This window comes from Vulpes vulpes, chromosome 3 (assembly GCF_048418805.1).
Source record: "Vulpes vulpes isolate BD-2025 chromosome 3, VulVul3, whole genome shotgun sequence".
Taxonomy (NCBI): Eukaryota; Metazoa; Chordata; class Mammalia; order Carnivora; family Canidae; genus Vulpes; species Vulpes vulpes.
This window is the reverse complement of record NC_132782.1, coordinates 150551322-150571975: the sequence shown is the minus strand read 5'-3', so window position 1 is coordinate 150571975 and position 20654 is coordinate 150551322. Positions and strand designations below refer to the sequence as shown.

Below are 20654 nucleotides of genomic sequence, written 5' to 3'. Positions count from 1 at the left end.
AACTAGGCCAGCATTTTCTGAATTAGAATTCTCAAAACAGTTATAACTTGCGATTTTAACAGGTATGACACATAAGTTTCATGGACAGTAAGTTTGGGGAACTCTGCGTACAAGTCAGAGAACACTCTAAGTTGCAATATTTTTCCATTTCTTATATCAGTTTCTTGTCTATCTTTTGTATCATTATATAACTTTTCCATTATCTTGCCATGTCTTACCAACTAGAATATAAGCTCCGTAAAGTCTGGGATCATGTCTTGAGTATATTTAATCTCTTCCGTTGTGTGTACCCAAGCAGTATGGCAGAGGGGAATGTTTGCAAGCCTTGGAACTAGACCGATTCAATCCTGGCTTCTCCCCTCATTAACTAATGGACCTCTACTCATTAACACATCACTTCACATCTCAAAATTGCAGTTTTCTTATCTGAGAAATGGAAATAATAATTCATCTTAGAGGTTATTGTAAGACCTAGTGGTAGATAGCCTTCAATAAGTTATAATAGTCATTAATAGTGATAATTAAAAAGACATTTAGTTATTGTTGTCTATGTTCACTTGTGTGAGGATATAACACGAATAAATATCCAGTGTTTAAAAAGAAAAATGTTTTATGCTGATTTGCAAATATAATAATACCCTGAGTCTGCTCAGGCTGCCATAATTAGATTATCATAGACCAAAGGCATAAACAACATAAATTTATATATCACAGTTCTAGGGGCTGAGAAGTCCAAGATCAAGGTGGTGACAAGATAGACTTCATTCTGAGGTCTCCTCTTTTGGCCTCTAAGCAGCTACCATCTTTCAGTGTGCTCACACAACCTTTTCTTTGTGTATACAAAGAGAAAGAGAGACAGAGAAGGAGAAGGAGACTAGTTTTCTAGTGTCTCTTCTTACAAGGGCGCTGATCCCATAATGAGGACCCCATCCTCAATGACTTCATCTAACCCAAATCACCTCCCAAAGGCCCATATCCAAGTAGTACACACTGGAGGTTAAGGCTTTAACATATGAATTGGGAGGTAGAACACGAACATTTAGTCCACGACGTACATATTTTATTTTATTTTATTATTTATTTTATTTTATTTTATTTTATTTATTTTTAAAGATTTTATTTACTCATGAGAGACACAGAAGGCAGAGACACAGGCAGAGGGAGAAGCAGGCTCCCTGCAGGGAGCCCAATGCGGGACTCTATCCCAGGACCCTGGGGTCACGCCCTGAGCCAAAGGCAGCAGCTCAACCCCTGAGCCACCCAGGAATCCCATATTTTAAACTTATAAAAGATACTCTCAAAAAAAGCACTGTTTGAAACTGTTTCTACGCTTTTTGGCAGAGTCCTCAAGGACAAGCCTTTAGAATCGTAGTATTTGGTTGTAAAGTCTAAAGACCTAGGGAAAAATTTAAAATACAGAAGAAAAAGATTATAATGTATTTCCCAAAGTGACAGAGTTATCCTTATAGAAAAAGTAAAGTTTTTGAGAAAAGTACAGAGAAATGATCAAATGGAACTTCACTAATTGTATACGATTTCAGTTCAGGTCCAAAATCAGCAATGATTTCCATTGAAAAGCCATTGTCCTCCTTCCTATTTTCTCCTTCACTCCCTGCCACTGTATTTTAGGATTGTGACCATTTGTGGGTTGTGGCCAAATCATAAATGCAACATAAATTAAATGTTCCTATATTTTGGTTGGTTAAGAAATCTTTCAGTATCCTAACTTGGAACATAGAGAATCTTTTGCAATGAGCAAAACTATATTCTACTCATAGATTGTAGAAATGTTCACATAAAATACTTCTAAATAGAATGTTACATTTGAGTAGTACTTTTCTCCTATAATAATAATAAAAAAAAATTACAGATCTTCTTTTCAACCAACCTAATTAGCTTTCTAAAGTAACCAAAGGAAGGGAAAGATCAGTGATTACCTTGGAAGAATGGGAAAATTCGGTCAAATGAAAAGTATATTGTCTTGACAATGATGATAGCTTCAAAACTAGTCAACATAGATGTTTCACGGGTAAAACCTCTAAATGATTGAGTATTCCCAACAAATGCTTTTTCCATCACAATTTGACTGAATTCACCTTAAGGAATTAAGGTTCACCTTAACCAATTAAAAAATGGGTGAGTTTCATTTAGTAAACACTACAGAAAAGAATTAATTTCAATTTTGGTAATTTCTTGCATTGTTTAGAAGCTACGCAAGCAACTTACCTATTGATGAGAAAATTCAGGATAGAGTCTAAAACTGGATTCCTGGCCTACATTAAATGATTTTATAATCTCTGAAAATAAGGATAATGACAAAAGTTACTTAGCATTCACCATGTGCCCATTCTAAGTGTTTTGCCTGTATTTAGTCCTTGTAACACATATTTAACTACTGCTTTCACCCTCGTGTGCCCAGTGATGAACCTAAGGTACAGAGTAATTAAGTAACTTGATGAAGATATTGCCGCTAGTAATTGACTGTAGACTCCAATCCCAGCTGCTGGCTGCAGTTTGGTCTCAATGCCTGGGATATCCTGATGCTTTCAGGCAGACGCTATTTAAGCTATTTTGCCTTTTCCAAACAAATTTTAGATTTCTCCCTTTAATTATTACAGACATACCTCATTTTATTGTACTTTATAGACACTGAGTTTTTTTACAAATGAGGGTTTGTGGTATCCTTGCATTGAGCAACACTGTCAGTGCCATTTTTCCAACAGCATTTGCTCACTTCGTGTCTCTGTGTCTCATTTTGGTAATTCTCTCAATAATTCAGACTTTTTCAGTATTATTATATTTGTTATGGTGATCTCTGATCAGTGATCTTTGATGTTACCATTGTAATTGCCTAGGGGCACCATGAACTGTGCCCGTGCAAGGTAGCAGACTTAACTGTAAACGTCATTTGTGTTGTCACTGGTCTACCAACCGGCTGTTCTCCCGTCTCCCTCCCTCTCCTTGGCCTTCCCTATTTGCAACAATATTGAAATTGGGGCAGTTACTAACCCTACAGCAGCCTCTAAGTGTTCAAGGGAAAGAAAGAGTTGCACATCTCACGCTTTAAATCAAAAGCTAGAAATGCGTTAGCATAGCGAGGAGGGCATGTCAAAATCCAAGGTGGGCCAAAAGCTAAGCCTCTTGTTCCAAACAGCCAAGTTATGAATGCAAAGAAAAAGTTCTTCACGGAAATTAGAACTGCTACTCCAGTGAACACACCAATGATTAAAAAAAAAAAAAAAAAAAGTTTTATAGCCATTATGGAGGAAGTTTTCATGGTCAGGATAGAAGATCACACCAGCCCCAACATTGCCTGCCCCAACGATGCCTGATACACAGCAAAAATCTTTTTAAGTCTATGAAGGCTGAGAGAGGGGAGGAAGCTGCAGGAGAAAAGTCTGAAGCCAAAAAAAAAGTCTGAAGCCAACAGAGAGGTTGGCTCATGCGGTTTAAGGAAAGAAGCCATGTTTGTTACATAAAAGTGCAAGGTGAAGCGGCAAGTACTGATGTAGAGACTGTAACAAGTTTCCAAAAGATCTAGCTAAGAAAATTCACACTAAACAACAGATTTTCAATGTGGATGAAATAGCCTTCTATCGGAAGAAGATGCCATCTAGGACTAGAGAGGAGTAATTAATGTGTGGTTTCAAAGGACTGTCTTAGTTTCTTCTTAGGGGCTAATGTAGCTGGTGATTTGATTTGATTGGATTTAAAGATTTACTTATTTATTTGAGAGAGAGAGTGTGTGTGTATGGGAGGAAAGGGGCAGAGGGAGAAGGAGAAGCAGATGCTCCGCTGAGGACAGAGCCTGACCGGACACAGGGCTCAATCTCAGGACCCTGAGATCAGAATCTGAGCTGAAATCAAGTCAGAAGCTTACTGGACTGAGGCACCAGGTACCCTCAGCTGGTGGTTTTAGGTTGAAGCCAATGCCCGTTTGCCATTCCCAAAGCTTGAAGGCCCTTAAGAATTTCACTAAATCTCCTCTGCCTGTGCTCTCTAAATGGAACAACAAAACCTGGATGAGAGTGCGTCGATTTACAAAATGATTTACTGAATATTTTCAGCCCATTCTTGAGATCTACTGCTTAGAAAGATGCCTTTCAAAATAGTTCTGCTCACTGATGATGCATCCAGTCACCCCCAAGCTCTGATAGAAATGTACGACGAGATCCATGTTGTTTTCATACCTGCTAACACAACATCCATTCTTCAGTCCGTGGATCCAAGAGTCATTTTCACTTTCAAGTCTTACTATTTAGGAAATACAATTTGGAAGGCTGTAGCTGCCATAGATAGTGATGCCTCTGATGGATCTGGGCAAAGTCAAGGGAAAGCCTCCTACAAAGGAGTCATCATTCTAGATGTCATTAAGAACATTTGTAATTCATGGGAAGAAGTCAACATATTAAGATAAACAGGAGTTTGGAAGAAGTTAATTCCAACCCTCATGGATGACTTTGAGGGGTTCAAGACTTCCCTGGAAGAAGTAACTGCAGATGTGGTGGGAACAGTGAGAGAACTAGAAGTGGAGACTGAAGACATGAGTGAGTTGCTGCAACCTCATGATCAGACGTTAATGGACGAGGAGTTGCCTCTTATGGTTGAGCCAAGTGAGTGGTTTCTTGAGCTGGAATCTACTCCTGGTGAAGACGCTGTGAAGATCACTGAAATGACAACAAAGGATATTACATAAACGTACTCACTAGAGCAGCAGCAAGGTTTGAGAGGATCGACTCCAATTTTGAAAGAAATCCTACTGTATATCAAATGCTACCAAACAGCATCACGTCACAGAAAAATGACTCATGAAAGAAAGAGTCAATGGACATGGCAAAATGCATTGTTGTCTTATTTTAAGAAATTTTACAAAAACCTTCAGAAAACCACCATCCATCAGTCAACTGCCATCAACATCAAGGCAAGACCCTTCACCAGCAAAAGGATTATGACTCACTGAAAGCTCAGATGGTGGTTAGCATTTTATAGCAAAAAAAAAAAAAAATTTTAATTAAAGTATGTCCATTTTCTTAGATTTTTAGACATAAACTATAGTGTAAACATAACTTTCACATGCCCCAAAATATTATTAGGAAAACCAAAGTATTCATTCAATTTACTTTATTGTGACATTCACTTTATTTGTGGTCTGAATGCCATGATGCTTGAATATTTTCATTTGTACGCCTTACAACACCAAACCCACCCTATCTCCAAGTTATGCCTGTGTATCCCTTTCTACTAAATCTTTGTGAATACAATTAAATTAAATTCTACACATCCTCTTAAATTTGTGTAGCTCTGATGCCTTACTAATCAACTGCAGGTAGTTTTACATTTTGTCTACTAGAAGGTTTGGTTTATATGAAAAAACTCATTTTAAAAAGGGACTATCATGGGGTAACTCTTACATAGTTCAGAAACATTATTCAAGATTTATTTTCAGTACACCCTCCACCTTGGGACAGGTCATTTTAGTGCACTAAAACACTAGTTTCCTGAACTCAAGTGTTGTACTAGTCACCTTTTAAAACATAAATTGCTCTTTAGCCATTTGTAGTTCGGTTAACGTTACAGGAAAGACTTGACACACTTCCTTCCAAGTTTTAAGAGGCGATTTTCAAGAACTTTATTTGTGTATGTTGTCAGACCAGGGCTTTCAGAGTTGATGGAAGAGTCTTGTGGGAAAGCTTATTTTAATAAATTATTACACATGCAGAAAAACTGATCACACTGACTGGATCTGTCCACACATGGAAAATAAACTGGATTTCCAGAAAAAAAAAAGAAAAAAGCGCGGTATGTCTAGCAGGACCTTAGCATACACTTAATCCTCTTTGAAACTCTCTGTATTAATCATTATCAACCAATTTTATAGATGAGAAAAGTCACTCAGCTATTAAGTGGCCCCACTAAAATTAGAACCCAAGCCTATCTGAATTATTTTCCATTGAATTACATTATTCCTACTGAGTTGAAACCAAACGAAGAAAGTAGAGCCCAAAGCCATTTATTTTTATGTTTCTTAGCATCTACACTAATGGAATATTTGATAGTATCTAATGGTTTCTAAGAGTCATGAATGACGCTAAAGTGAAATCATAGATAACCCATGTAGTACAGTCACAGTCTTTCCTCCTCATTAGCTAGGTAATTGAGGGTTAATGACACACTAATATCTTCCCAGCCAAAATTAATTTATTAAGACCAAACTAGAGAAAAATGTAGAGCGTATTTTTAGAAAATTAAGTCAATACTGTTATTGTTGCTTAATTTCAAACATCACTACCTCCAGTAGCATGCTTCAGTGGTAGTCCTGCCGTGGAACTAAGGGAAACCTTTACTGAGCACACCCCTTCCGATATCCATATAGATTTTAGCTTTTATGAGCATGTCTGTTCTGTGTGTGTGTGTGTGTGTGTGTGTGTGTGTGTGTGTGTGCTGGAATGCCACTCTTGAAATATTTGCAAGAGCTTTATTTAAAGCCTTCCTGCTAACTCAGCGTGTGGTCCTAGGACCAGCGCATTTACGTCACCTATGAACGTATTACAAATACAGGATCTGAGGGGATACCTGATGGGATGAGCACTGGGTGTTATTCTGTATGTTGGTAAATTGAACACCAATAAAAATTAATTTATTAAAAAAAACGCAGGATCTAGACCACCCCAACCCCCAACCGCTGAACCTGAACCTGCATTTTAGTAAGTTCTGGTGATTCATGGGCACTGTGAGGTTTGGAAAGCACTGCTTTCACATACTTTACACCTTCTTTGTAGTATGTTTTTCCTTTTAATGTGTACAATTATAGACTACAGAGAGCAATTCAAAAAAGTGGGGCAACTTCAGGTCTTTTTTTTTTGCAGAAAAGTATAATGAATATATTTTTATTAAGATACAACTGATACAACATCATATTAGTTTCAGGGGTACACCATAATGATTCAACATTTGTTTATACTATGAAATGATCGCCACGATAGTCTAGTTAACATTTATCACCATCCATAGTTACAAAAAAATTTTTTTTTTCTTATGATGAGAGCTTTTAAGATCTATTCGTTTAACAACCTTAACACACGCAATACGGTGTTATTACATGTAGTCACTGCCATACTGCACGTTATATCCACATGGCTTATTTATTTTATGACTGGCTTTATTTACTTATTGTATAACTAGAAGTTTGTACCTCTCGACCACATTCATCTATTTCTCCTGTGCCCTACCCCCCCTTCTAGCAATCACCAATCTGTTCTCTGTATCTATGAGTTCAAATTTGTTGTTTTAGCTTTTCCACATATTGAGGTCACACAGTATTTGTCTTTCGCTGGTGACCGATTTCACTTATTTTGATTATCTTTTGAAAGCCAGTGATAATCTGAGCAAATGTGATATAACTTTTCATAGAGGATCCTGTATTAAAATACCTTAAGTTATTTCTAACAAGATAGCCATCAACAAAGTCAGCTGGAATGTTCTGAGTTTAAATCTTTTGAATTTCAGGGATTATTGAAGAGTGTGTGTTTTGCATCTAATCGCTTTCTCTACAACCCAGAGATGCAAAATTCTTCCAGACTGTAAATTATTAATTCAGTACAGCCCAGAGTGCCATGAAAACGTTATCTTTTCAATGCAGGAAGTTCTCACCTTGCACAGTAGGGGAGGACTCTGAAAACAACCGTGCAAGCCAAGACCATGCAACAGTCTTAATAACCAGTGAAGGAAAACTATAATAGTTCTCCCTGAAGGTCTTTAAAACCTTCTTTAAAACAGTAAATACTATTATGGTTGGTTATAAGTGTACAGGGAAATAGAAAAATAGTAAAATTAATATTCCTCTAGTTCACCCATCTTTGAAAACAATGGGGACATCAAGAATTAAAGTGGGGTCTTTTGTAAACAAGTCTTCAAGATCGGTTTGAACAGCACTCGCCTTCTTTTCACCGCGTAAATTATAATTCGGAGTGAACGTCTTTTCTATGTGTTGGTGAATTGCCTTTTTAAGGTGGAATCGGCTTCCAAGCTTCTGTCCTTTGTGCTTTCGATGACCTGAAATATCTCTGAGAGTCCTGGGAAGTGTATTACCAGCGTCACTTCCTCTAGGACATCCTCATCCTTTTTGTTAAAACCACTTGCCTCATTTATGTCAACGGGCTTGCCCCTTAGCTCCCCTGGCAGTGAAGGTACAGTCAGTCCCTTGAATAGGGGCAGGCAAATCCCCACCGTCCAGTCCTTGTGTCTTCTAGAACTCAGTTATGTCTCCTCACGCCCTGCAAAGTTGTCTGCACAGTGTGGTCGGGATTTCTGCTGTAATGCACGCGTGCTGCTTGCCGTGACTTCCTGCCAGGACGCTTACGTATTTTCCTTTGTGTGCTTCAGGTCACATTTCCTCCAAAACTCAGCTCAGAAGCTGTATGATCTCCAGTTGTAGCATTGACAGCCTATTCAGAGCCTGTGTAGGGTAGGCTTTCAGAGTCGAAATAACTCCTTGGTCCGTTGGCAGGGGTAATGAAGTTGCTCTCGGTGAGAAAAAGCAAGTTTTCACTTAAATCACCAAGAGCGCTACGGAGACCAAGAGCATTCTCCAACAGTGATAGTGCCCTACGTATCACAGTACTGTACCCGTAGCATCTCCCTACCGATTGACAGGGACGTAAACACGGCATGATGTGCCAGTTGTGGTGGGAACCGAATGACAGGTGTCTAGGGACGATCGCCAGCAGACTTTACGGCAGTGATGTGGCCGGTCACTGACCATGATGCGCATCTGCTATTTACATTATGACTTGTGGGCCCGAGAGGAGAGAGAAGAGTTGGCGTTTCATGCGGCTACTCACAGTTAATATACTGAGGTCCGAGCCTTGTTGATGGGGGAATAACGTTATTTAGTGAAACCACGATGACTGAAATTTATTCTTATCACAACTACGCAGAGTAAGGGCTGCTTGACTGTGACTCACGACTAACCTTAAGACATGTTTTTATTTAAAAAATGGTTTTATAAAAGAAAGGAAAAATGAGAAACCTTCATTATATTTTGAACTGTTTAAGTCTTTGACTTCTACCTCTGAAATTTCTATTTTTAATATTCTCTGGTGTTTTTATGACCGACCACTCGCCGAGCACATAACCCTAAACCATCGACAGATGGCTTATTCAGTTCTACCAAATTTATTCAGTACATTATATATGTAAGACACTGAGCCGGACTTTTTTTTTTTTAGGAAGCAAACTGTTGGGGGTTTTGCACATGCATTGATCCCTGACCCCCGCATGTGCATGCACACACACACCCATGCACGCCTGGCACCCAGCGACATAACCACCCTGATGTATGGGGCCTCAAAGGATTTAGAAGTGGATTTATCAGGGTTCACTAATACCCTGATAAAAAAAAAAGAGAGAAATAAAAAGAAAATATTTCCAGAGCATGTATTCTATGCTGGATACTTTGCTAAATTCTTTACTTAACAGTATCTCATAAGATTCTCAGAGCAACTGCACGAGGCAGGAATTATTAGCATCCTCTTGGCAAATGTGAAGAAACCGAGGCTCAGAGATAGTGTTACACGCCTTGTCTAAAAAGAAGGAAAAAAAGTTCACTTAAGCAGCATTTGCTCACGAGTTATTCTGAGCTGAAAGTTGTGTTTCACCAACCCGCTGAAGCCCTCAAGGACCACGAACCACAGTCAGACTCAACCTACCAGATTATTCTTTCCTGACCCGTGGTTAATGGGACCTGATTTGTTTAACTGTACACAAACCTGTGACCTCATTCCACGCTCTCTGTAATGCAAATGTTTAACCTTTAATGAGCATCTTAAAGCTCCCCTGGGCCCCGGCTCCCCAGCGCTACCCGGTGACTCTCCCCCGCCCATGCCCCTGGCTGGCAGGTAGGCCGAATCAGCCTTGGGGCTGAGCACAGCTGTCGCTCCATGGTTTGGTGCCCGGGACAACACATCTAGTAAGTGGCAGGGCTGGGCACACACACACACACACACACACACACACACACACCCGGCCTCGCCCCCACGTGCGTCGTGTCTAGGCTTACTCATTGACTGGATGCTGGCAGGGAATCGCACTCGAGCCAGCCGGCTCCACGACGTGAAGAAGGAAGCTGGTTCTACGACTCTGGCTCCAACTAAGCCTAATTCACTCTCCCTTTACAACAGTGGGACCCTCACAGGTGGGGGCCCCCTCGGGGTACAGTGATGACGATAATGACGGTGACAGTGATCATCTGAGCAACAGCACCGAGGACAACTGAACCACAAAGAGCGCCTCCTCAGGGACAGGCCGTCTCCCTTGCCCAGCTGCGGCGAACCACACACTGGAATGTCCTGTTCCCTGGCGCTAACGGGACGGGCACTTAGGCAGTTCCTGTCGTGTGGTCCGGGCTTGAGACTGGCTGTGCGCAGAGCCGCGGGCCCGGTGACCAACAGGCAGCCAGCCGGGGCGCTGTGTCCCTTGCTCATCCTGCAAGGACACCAGCCCGGCACTGCCAGATTCTCCTCTTGCAAGAGGCACCCAAAGCCTGGGTCATTACTAGAGTTTACCACTTTTTGAAATACTCCCTGGGCGGCTCGGTCCATTAGGCGTCTGACTCCTGGTTCCATCTCAGGTCATAATCTCAGGTGGTGAACTGAGTCCCCTGTCGGGCTCCACGCTCAGCAGAGTCTGCTTGAGATCCTCTCCCTCTGCCCTTCCTCACCTCTCTCCCTCTCTCTTTCTCTCAAACGAATAAATAAATCTTTAAAAATAAAGTGCTATGTAAACCAACGCCAATGCATGTGCAGGCTGAAATGAGCCCTGTGCGTAGCCTCTGCTACAGGTGCACTGGCTGAGAGGCAAGGAAGCACCGTGGAGGCATGCGGTGAGCGTTTTGGGCCCCAGCCTTCCTGCTCTGTGTGGCCTCCGGCAGGTTATTTAGCCTCTGTAGGCCTCAATTTCCTTATCTGTGAAATGAGTTTTAAAATAATAACTATCTTAGAGAGTTGTTATAAGGTAAAGATTATTTTTGTCTTTAAAATGCTTAGTAAAATACCTAAAATTTAAGTACTGATTTGTTGTTAATGTTTTGCCCCTTTATCCTCCCTTTTGTGGACCTGTCCTCTACATGCTTCCGCCATGGCAGTTAGATGCCTCCACTCCACGGATCACGAATATCAGGCTATAAATGACACTTTAGTTGTATAAAAAACAAACAAACAGGACACCTAGGGGGCTCAGTGGTTGAGCGTCTGCCTTCGACTCAGGGCATGACCCCGGGGTCCTGGGATCGAGTCCTACATCGGGCTCCCCACAAGGAGCCTGCTTCTCCCTCTGTCTGTGTCTCTGCCTCTCTCTCTCTCTCTCTCTCTCTGTGTGTCTCTCGTGAATAAACAAATAAAATCTTTAAAAACAATAACAAAACTTTCTGTCGTTTTCCATGGCTCACTTAAATGACAGGTGAATTTAGAAAGGTAAAAAAATAAGCCATATTTATATCACTAAACTGAACCACTCATTAAATGGTATTGAACCACTTGGGTGAACTGATAAATTAATTTATATGATACTATTGTCATCACTAGACGAATAACATTTTTTGTTCAGTGAACTTGGATATGTGGCTTTTTAAAAGCATTTTAACCATGTTACCTTTTGATATGTCTAACTAATGTATTTAACTTTTCAGTTTATCTTTATTAGAAGAATTTGACTGTAGCTGTAATGAACTGGAGTCTCTGCCTTCTACTATTGGCTACCTTCATAGTCTTCGAACATTAGCAGTCGATGAGAATTTCCTTCCAGAATTACCCAGAGAAGTGAGGAATAAACTTGTTTCTGTTAATTAATTTTTAATGAATATGTTTTGGGATTAAGTCTTAACAGGTGCAATGGCAACATATATCCATGAGTTGAGCTGTCAATGTGTATAGGAATTATCTACATATGAATGTGTTAATTATTCATTTTAAATAAATAATAAGTTCTTACATTTGACCCAGAAAATCCATTTGGCTAAAATATTACTTGCAAAGCAAAGTAATAAAATATTATAAGTTAATCAATGATAAGGAATGCAATTTTAAATAATTTAATTTAAATATTTTGTTTTTAAGAATAATAATGAATAACATCCTGGGATAATTACATTTCCATTTCTGAAGTGGAAGATTTTTAATGTAAATGACTTTTTTTTAAATATCATGTGGCATAATAATATTATTTTTATTTTAGAAATCACCAAGAGGTTCTGTTAGTTTTTATTTCTAAGTGGGATTTTTATTTATTAATGTCAAGAAAAAAGTGTGAAGTATATTTTCAATTTAATGTTTTCTACTAAACACTTCCATAGTGAAGGAACAATAATCAATATGTCATTATTTTAGAGCCAAAAGCTATGAATAAACATGACAAATATCATTGTAACATAAAATAAAACTAACTTTGCCATGGAAATGTCAATGATATTTTACCTTTTGTGTATGTATGATCTATTAGAAACATAGATATATTAATACTCACTTGGAGGGACAAAAACAATTGTTCTTTATGAAAACAGTGAAGCTAATGAGCATTCTAATAATAAAATTATTAAGAAAACTCTTCCTAATATGCAAGAGAACATGAGATATATATTGCCTTAATATCTAAGGAATTTTAATATCTAAAAAATATACATATATTTTAAAGAGATATTTTTTCAAATAAAGCAATAGACATACTAAAAGAATCCTATAAGTGATAAGGAAATCTATAAATTATTTTAATATTTAAAATCAATTTAAAAATAGTTTACAGTGTATTTCTTAACTTACTTTCTTTTGTTACCCACAGATTGGAAGCTGTAAGAATGTAACAGTTATGTCTCTACGTTCCAATAAACTGGAATTTCTTCCTGAAGAGATTGGACAGATGCAGAAACTAAGAGTCTTAAATTTGAGTGACAACAGGTATTTCTGCAACATTTCACAATCACCTATTAGTTATTTACTGAAAGCAAATTATTATTTCTTGTTAATGATTTTAGAGGCATTTTCTGTGTCTTATAAAGTATAGAGAATGCAGATCCATGTTTTATTGAGAAAATGGCAGAAGCTAAATTACTTATAAATTGATATTTCTAAATTTTATTATTTGATTAAATTCAGATCATATATGATGTTGTATGTTTAAATTATATAAAAATTATACACCCAAATTTATATGCCACAACCTTCCTATGTGCAAAAGGCATAATATTATGAATTCCTGGAAAAACTATAATAAAAAGCTACAAAATGTATTAATTAAGATCATGTATAGGAGTATGTATGTATCTATGCATATATATATGTATACATATATACACATATGTTTTCATGTACACATTTATGTCTCTAGTAAATTAACTGGGTAATGGGTGTATTGTCAACACCACCAGAATGCCGGTAAGAATATTGCCAATTAGTTAATACTCAAAAGTTGTAAAGTTCATACATTATTGTGAGGACAACCAAAAAAGAAAGAAAAGATAAGTCCCCTTTCTTGTGACAAAGGTATTATAAGGGTGGATAGGCAAAAAGAAAAAGCGAAACTGAATTCATCCATGTTTCCACCACAATTGTCCTCAAATAGAAAAGGATAAAAATAAATACCAACTAAAGATAACTGCTAAGTAGACAAAGTGATCATAGAATAGAATGTATGAACTCTATTTCTAATAAGTTTCAGTCAGACAAATGATTGAACAAGAAACTAAGAGACTGCAACAAAACTGTCAAAGATGACTTTTATGGAACCATAAAGAATGTTCAGATGAGTAACTGTCAAGATACGTATACTAGTTCTCATTTGTTTGTTTAAGACAAGTCATAATAATAATGTGATTTTCAAAAATTATTCACTTAGTAATTCAATAAGATTCCCATGTAAGAGAATAAGACATTTTATTAAACAGTTTGGGATTTCATTTTCAAAATCAAGATGACGAGGAAGCTTCATAGCTTGGTACAACAAAACAACCTCATCTTCTGTCTCGACTGGGTTACCAGACAGGAAAATGAGGGAAATGCATTAAATGTTGTGCCTGACTTACAGCAAAACACTTTTCAAAATGTTCTAAGTATATTCTTTTGAATAAGATTAGGAAATATGGTCATGGAGATATCATAGGAGGATGGATTCTCTCGTAAATCCCATTACAGTCCCCTATGGAATTGAGCTCCACTACCGTTAACTTAGAGGGGGGTTTTCATAATGCATTAGAGCAGGCTCTTAAATTCTTAGTAAACTCAACTTATGTTCATTAATAATCTTCATTATGATAGAGAAAATATGCTATCAAATATTTAAAATGGCCCATTATTAGAAGTATTACAAATGAATTTATTTTTGACTATTTTCTGGAAGTATAATTAACATATAGTGTTACATTAGTGTCAGAAATACAATATAAGGATTCAGCAATTCCATACATTACTCGGTGCTCACCACCATAAGTGTACCCTTCATCTCCTCTATTGCACCCATCCCCTCACCTACCTCTCGTCTGGAAGCCACGTTTGTTCTCTGTATTTAAAGGTCTTTTTTGTTTGTTTGTTTTCCCCCCCTTTGCCTGTTTTGTTTCTTAAATTCCACATATGTGTGAAATCATGTGGTATTTGTCTTTGTCTGTTAAGTGAAATAATCACTTAATATTATACCCTCTATAACCTTGTGGGACCTAGCAAATAGCAAGATCTCATCTGACAGTTATAAGGTATTTCTCATTGTGGTTTTGACTTGCATTTCCCTGATAAGTGATATTGAGCATCTTTTTATGTTTCTGTTGGCCATTTGTATTGTCCTCTTTGGAAAAAAAATGATTATTCAGATTCTCTGCTCATTTTTAACTGGCTTATTTTTTCGTATTAAGTTATAGAAGTTCTTTATATATCTTGGGTATTAACTCCTTATGAGATATATGATTTGCAAATATGTTCTTCTATTCAGTAGGTTACATTTTTGTTTTGTCGATGATTTCACTCACTGTGCAGAAGTTCTTTATTTTGGTGTAATCCCAGTAGTTTAATTTTGCTTTTGTTTCCCTGGCCTGAGGAGACATATTGAGAAAGATATTTCTATGGCCAATGTCAAGGAAATTACTTACTGCTTGTTTTCTTCTAGGAGTTTGATTTCAGGCCTCACATTTAAGTCTTTGATCCATTTTGAGTTTATTTTTGTGTCTGGTGTAAGAAAGTAGAAGGGTTACTAATAAAGTTATTTATTCAGGAAATCAAGGATACTTCAGTAACTACCATGGGACAGACATATAGCTAGATGCTAGGGCAAAAGATATAAGACACTGAGAATCTCACAATATCAGGAACTTAAAATATTTGCTCAGGCCAATTATATTAGCTTAATTTTTCTCCTAGTCCAGTGACTGGAACATAGTATAGAGCCAAATTAATGTTTTTTTTAATTAATGAATGAATCAATGAATCTTAAACTGCAGTTAAAATCAATATTCCACCAAAGCTGAGGCCAAAATTGAACATTGCTATCAGAGAAAGAACTGCCTGGATGAAAGGTTAAATATGAAATGTTATCCGAATGTTTTTACTATCACAATTTCAAATTTATAATAGTTTTTTTTTTAAAGTTTGGTATTCTAATTGAGGAACCATTATTCCTTTGCACTGTCAACTGCAAGATTGCTCCTGGGGTCAACTTATTACACATGTGTGATATTAAATAGAGGCTTACTTTCAATGTAGGTTAGAGAAGGAGCAAGGAGAAGGGCGTGTAAGTCATCCTTCTCTAAAGGCTCCTCTCTTTATATTCTACATTTTTAACTGAATTGATGACTTATTATATATAGTATTATATATGATTCTGGAGATTTCCTCCTCATGTAATTTTGATGTGGCAAAATTGATATTCTCTATATGATGTGAAAAACTCTTCCCACAATACTTACTTCAGAATTCCTGGCTTAACTGAAATTAAATAAGTAAAAACTACCGACAGTTTTTATGTAATTTGGTTTATGTTATAAATACTAACATAACCAATTATTCTATAAAAAGAGAATTATGATATAAATTATTCTGTTACTCTTTATATTTTTATTTATGTTTTATAAATATGAACTCAAAGAGGTTATTATAGCTTCTAAAGGTACCTGGCTAATGCACACTGTTGATATTTGTATTGGCTGTCAATATCTTTTCGTATTTACTAAGTTCTTTGAAAATGTTCAACTGCTTTTACATATAAAATAAACAACTTCCATAATCATTAATTATTATAATATTTCCCATTTCCATTATCAAAAAACATGTACTCATCAATTGGCTGAAAGAATTCCAACATATTAAAGACTTAAGGGAATTTTTATTCCAGGTTCTATCTAAAATGTGTGTCTGTTTTCAAAAAAGAATACACAGAAATTGACAATAAATCCATCTGCATGCCTAATTATATCACCACTTTGCTGAGTAGCTATGATGGTAACCTATATAATCACAATTCATTCATCATGCACAATTTCAGGGATATCAGATAGTATGTTGAAATAGGCATTTGACAACTTGGCCCTCCAAAGGCTGAAGCCAACAATAAATAGATAATTTCGACTGAATACCAAAGCAGATGCCAAACCTCACATACCTCAAAGTGCATTTTTAAAGATTCCCTCTTGGAACACATACTACATGACATGCAAAGGGCGAGAGAACACAAGGACACATTTGGGAGTCAATATAACATTGGGAGCTGTGAATACCTTTAGGAGTACAACAAACATGACCCCATCCCATCATGGAGCCTACAGTTCTTTGGGGCAATCAGCCAGTAGAAAAGTAATCATAAAAATAAATATATAACTACAAACTATGGTATGTTCCATCAAAGAAAATATAAGGTGCTTTGTGACTATCGGGGAGAGTAATTTAAATGAAGAGTCAGGAAAAGCCTCTTTGAGAAAATGGCATTTAAGATGAGAGCCAAAAGACATGTGGGATTTAGTGAAGTGAAGTCGGGAAGAAAGAATATTCCAGAGTGAATAGTTTGGCTAATCCACACAGTGGGTAGATAGAAGGGCTGTCAGGTGGCCCTGGTGGGGCTGAGTTAGGAAAAGACTTGCAGAAGTTTCTAGAGAGGCATGAGGGCCAGATCTTATAAGGCTTGACAAATCACGTCAACAACTTTGGATTTTATCCTAGATGTGATGGGAAGCATTTGAAGGGTTGTAAAGAGGAGCTTTTTTTACTTTTTAAAGATTATTCATACTGCTTAAGAGAAAGGATTGGAGAAAAGAATGAAATGAATGTTACAGTATTTTAAATAATTCTTAATGAAAAGGAACTATATCCGTCTCCACCCATGCTAATAGAATTTTCTTGTTTTTGCAGATTGAAGAATTTACCATTCTCATTTACCAAACTTAAAGAGCTTGCAGCTTTATGGCTTTCTGACAATCAGGTAAAAACTTTTATTACCGGGTTTATTTTGTGTATTAAGATGAACTGTAATTGAAACTTTGAATTACTAACTTATTCCCAAAAGATACCCTTGACAATTACTACAAAATATAGATTCTTTATCTTCCAGAAGAGAGATTTTGGTAAAGGTAGCAATTCGAGCACGTATTTCATTGCTACAGACAATACAGTAGGATAATCCCCACCCTCTTTAAATACTTTGATTTAGCATCTGTTTCATTCTCAGAGATCTCACACACAAAATGATCGTTTTCACACCTTTTTACTTCCAAGTAGTACATATATATGTCCTTAGGGAGAGTTCTTTAATTATATCTCTGAAGTTAAAGAACAAGAAATCATTCCCACAGTCCCCACAGAATTATTATCCTACATGTTCCTCTTTTTCTCATACTTTTAATTATAATCAACTTAATTCTAAAATTTTATACAAGAAGTTTTCAGATGCGTTTTGCAACTGTTACCAGTACTTTCTGTGAAATTGGTTTGATATTATTTTTTATACTCACAAAAGTAGATTGTAATTGAACCAGTAATCGAGTGTTAACGAAGAACTTGAATAACTGGAAAATAACAAGAAACAGTTGAAGACATCTGATTTGCCACAAGGGAAAAAAAATGGTTACAAACTATTTTGACATAGTTTATTAGTCTTTTTTACTTTTTTCTTGTAATCCTAAAATTTTGAAATATCTATCCCCAAATACGAATAGCCAAATGAAAACAAGTCATCTTGAATTTAGCTTCTTATCATGATTTCCTGAGCATAAAAGCAGCATTACTGGAATTGTTCAGAATTCTAGGTATTGGACTACTTTTGTGAATAAATAAAATAAATCTCTACAAAATGTAAAATATAAGTGCTAGAATTTTTGTGTTCCGACATTCGTTAGAACACTTGCTCCCATCTGCTGAGTAAAAAAATTAGATTATCACTCAAATTCAAACCTTATCAATGAACTATAGATTTTTCAAGGCATTAATATATCATTATAAATAAATCATTTCTGGATTCAGTGTGAGCTATGCTAATGAGCAGTCGATCCTGCAGTCTTGCATTGGGAAAAAAACATCCCCTAATATCATGATTTATTATTCTTGTGAGAGAATGAACTGAACAGTAACTGCATCATTTAACTTTTATTTAGAACAGTGATTTAATGTGTTTCTGACTCAGTTTCATGAAACAGGTTGGTATCCCAAATCCCCTTTGTGCTTCACTCCTATTAATAAATGTCATCAAATAGGATTTTTTTAAACATTAGAGATCATCATTTCTAGTATACTTATATATATATATAGCATACTTATATGTATAGTATATAATATCAGAGTTCTAAGACACCCTTAAGAAATAGGATTTCTAAAATCAAATTAATAATAAAGAATGAAATGTTACCACCCATAAGAAATGTATTGTTGACCTAGCAGATACAAAAAGTACAGCTGTTAATTTTTAGGTAGACTCTGTCTTTGGTTACAAGAATATCTCTTAAAAAATGCTTATGTTTCAACCTAATTAAACTCATAGATGATCTTGTAATAGCGTGAATTTGATAGCAATTTCCATCTGTCTTTTTAAAGGGCAGCAATTTGTGAAAATGAATGAGCATATAGAAGCACACCACAAGCTTACTTAGTTGAAATGATTTAAGACATCTTGGTCTCTTTAAGATTAAAACTAACATTGCCAGTGAAGACGAATTGGTTTTGTAAAAGAATATACTAGAGAAAAAGAGATTCTCAGCTTGAAGACCTTAGGATTTGAGAATATTCCTCAGCAATAGCCTTAGTTCTTAGCTTTCTTATTTTTATTTCATTACTTTTTTTCCTTTCCTTTTTTTTAATTGTTCATTCAGCTCAATGAGGCGAGACTATTGACCATTATCTTAAATAAATGTAACATCCTTCATATTTGCTATCTTATTAATCTAACTCATATGTTCTTTGCTTCTAGTCCAAAGCCCTTATCCCTTTACAAACTGAAGCCCATCCAGAAACAAAGCAAAGAGTATTGACTAACTATATGTTTCCCCAGCAACCTCGTGGTGATGAAGGTAAATTGTCAGTAAAAATTTCTCCTATGCTTATATGATTATGGATAAAAGGGATTAATTTTATTCTGATCTCCAGCCAGGAATCCTGGCCCATTGGGTATGCCTATAAAGATAATTACATGACACATATGAATCATCCTGGGGTTCACCCTAAGCATGAATCTCATCATCAAGTCAAACTTTGACTATTTGCAGATGACAAACTTGCAAGACTCCACCAAAAAAAAAAAAAAAAAAAAAAAAAAAAAAAAAAAAAAAAAACCTGCTAGAACTGATAAATGAATTCAGTAAAGTTTCAGGATACAAAATCAATGTAAACTATAGTATTTTAAATAAAATTCCAAAAACATAACTCTCCCTCTTCATATATGAAAATGTTGATTTTTAGGAACAACTTCTCTTGGTGGATTGCAAAACATAGGATCCAGCTAAGTGACACGAGCTAAGAAGGGTCTGATCTTAAGGAAGTTTCAACGAACTGTTTGATTTTCTGTGTTCACCAGTTTCATGAACACAGTTTAAACATTTAGTCCAGTGATCCCGGGCCCCACATTATTTCATGTTAAGTCAACCATAAAGAGATGACTTGAAAATAATGATCATTCTTTCCCTTTCAAGTTAAGTTTCTCTAAATGATGTCCGTAGCGATGATAGGAATGCTTGTTGAAAACCTAAACCTTTTTTAAAATTAAAGCTTCTATCCTTTATGATGACAAATTTCATAAAATTTTTACAGGAGGTTTGTCCTTTACCATTTGGAACTCTGCCTAAGCTCCTTAGCCCGACCCAGGACAGGCTGCCACACGTATTTTCTACAGTCTTACAGTATTGACAATTCTTAGAAGAGTAAACCCACTTTAATCCACCCATGGATTAAATCCACCCAATCCACTTGCATGAGAACAACTTTTAAAAGAAACTATTTGTTTATAGATTCAGGGATAACTATAATAAATGTCCTTAGTCTTTGACTTATAAACATAAGTGAATTATTTGGGGATATTTTAGAATATTTTTATTCAAATTTTGACTTACAAAAGTAGGAAAAGGAAAAATTGTTTCCATTTTTTTCAGACTTAAGTAAAATTGATGTTTGGATTTTATGCAAGAAAAGTCACCATGTTTACATATGCTATAA

General features: G+C 36.4%; 1 protein-coding gene across 18 annotated transcripts in view; it reads left to right on the top strand.

Moving 5' to 3' along the window:
• Positions 1-20654, top strand: part of LRRC7 (leucine rich repeat containing 7) — a 491902-nt gene that overhangs the window by 377093 nt on the left and 94155 nt on the right. For all 18 annotated transcript variants that reach the window (XR_012000829.1, XR_012000828.1, XR_012000827.1 and 15 more), the window contains 4 exons: positions 11684-11813; positions 12829-12944; positions 17370-17439; positions 19417-19516. Coding sequence is in view for 15 of the 18 variants with exons in the window: in XM_072754894.1 (XP_072610995.1) it covers positions 11684-11813; positions 12829-12944; positions 17370-17439; positions 19417-19516 (416 nt within the window). In the remaining 3 variants the exon portion in view is untranslated. The remainder of the gene's footprint in view (positions 1-11683; positions 11814-12828; positions 12945-17369; positions 17440-19416; positions 19517-20654) is intronic.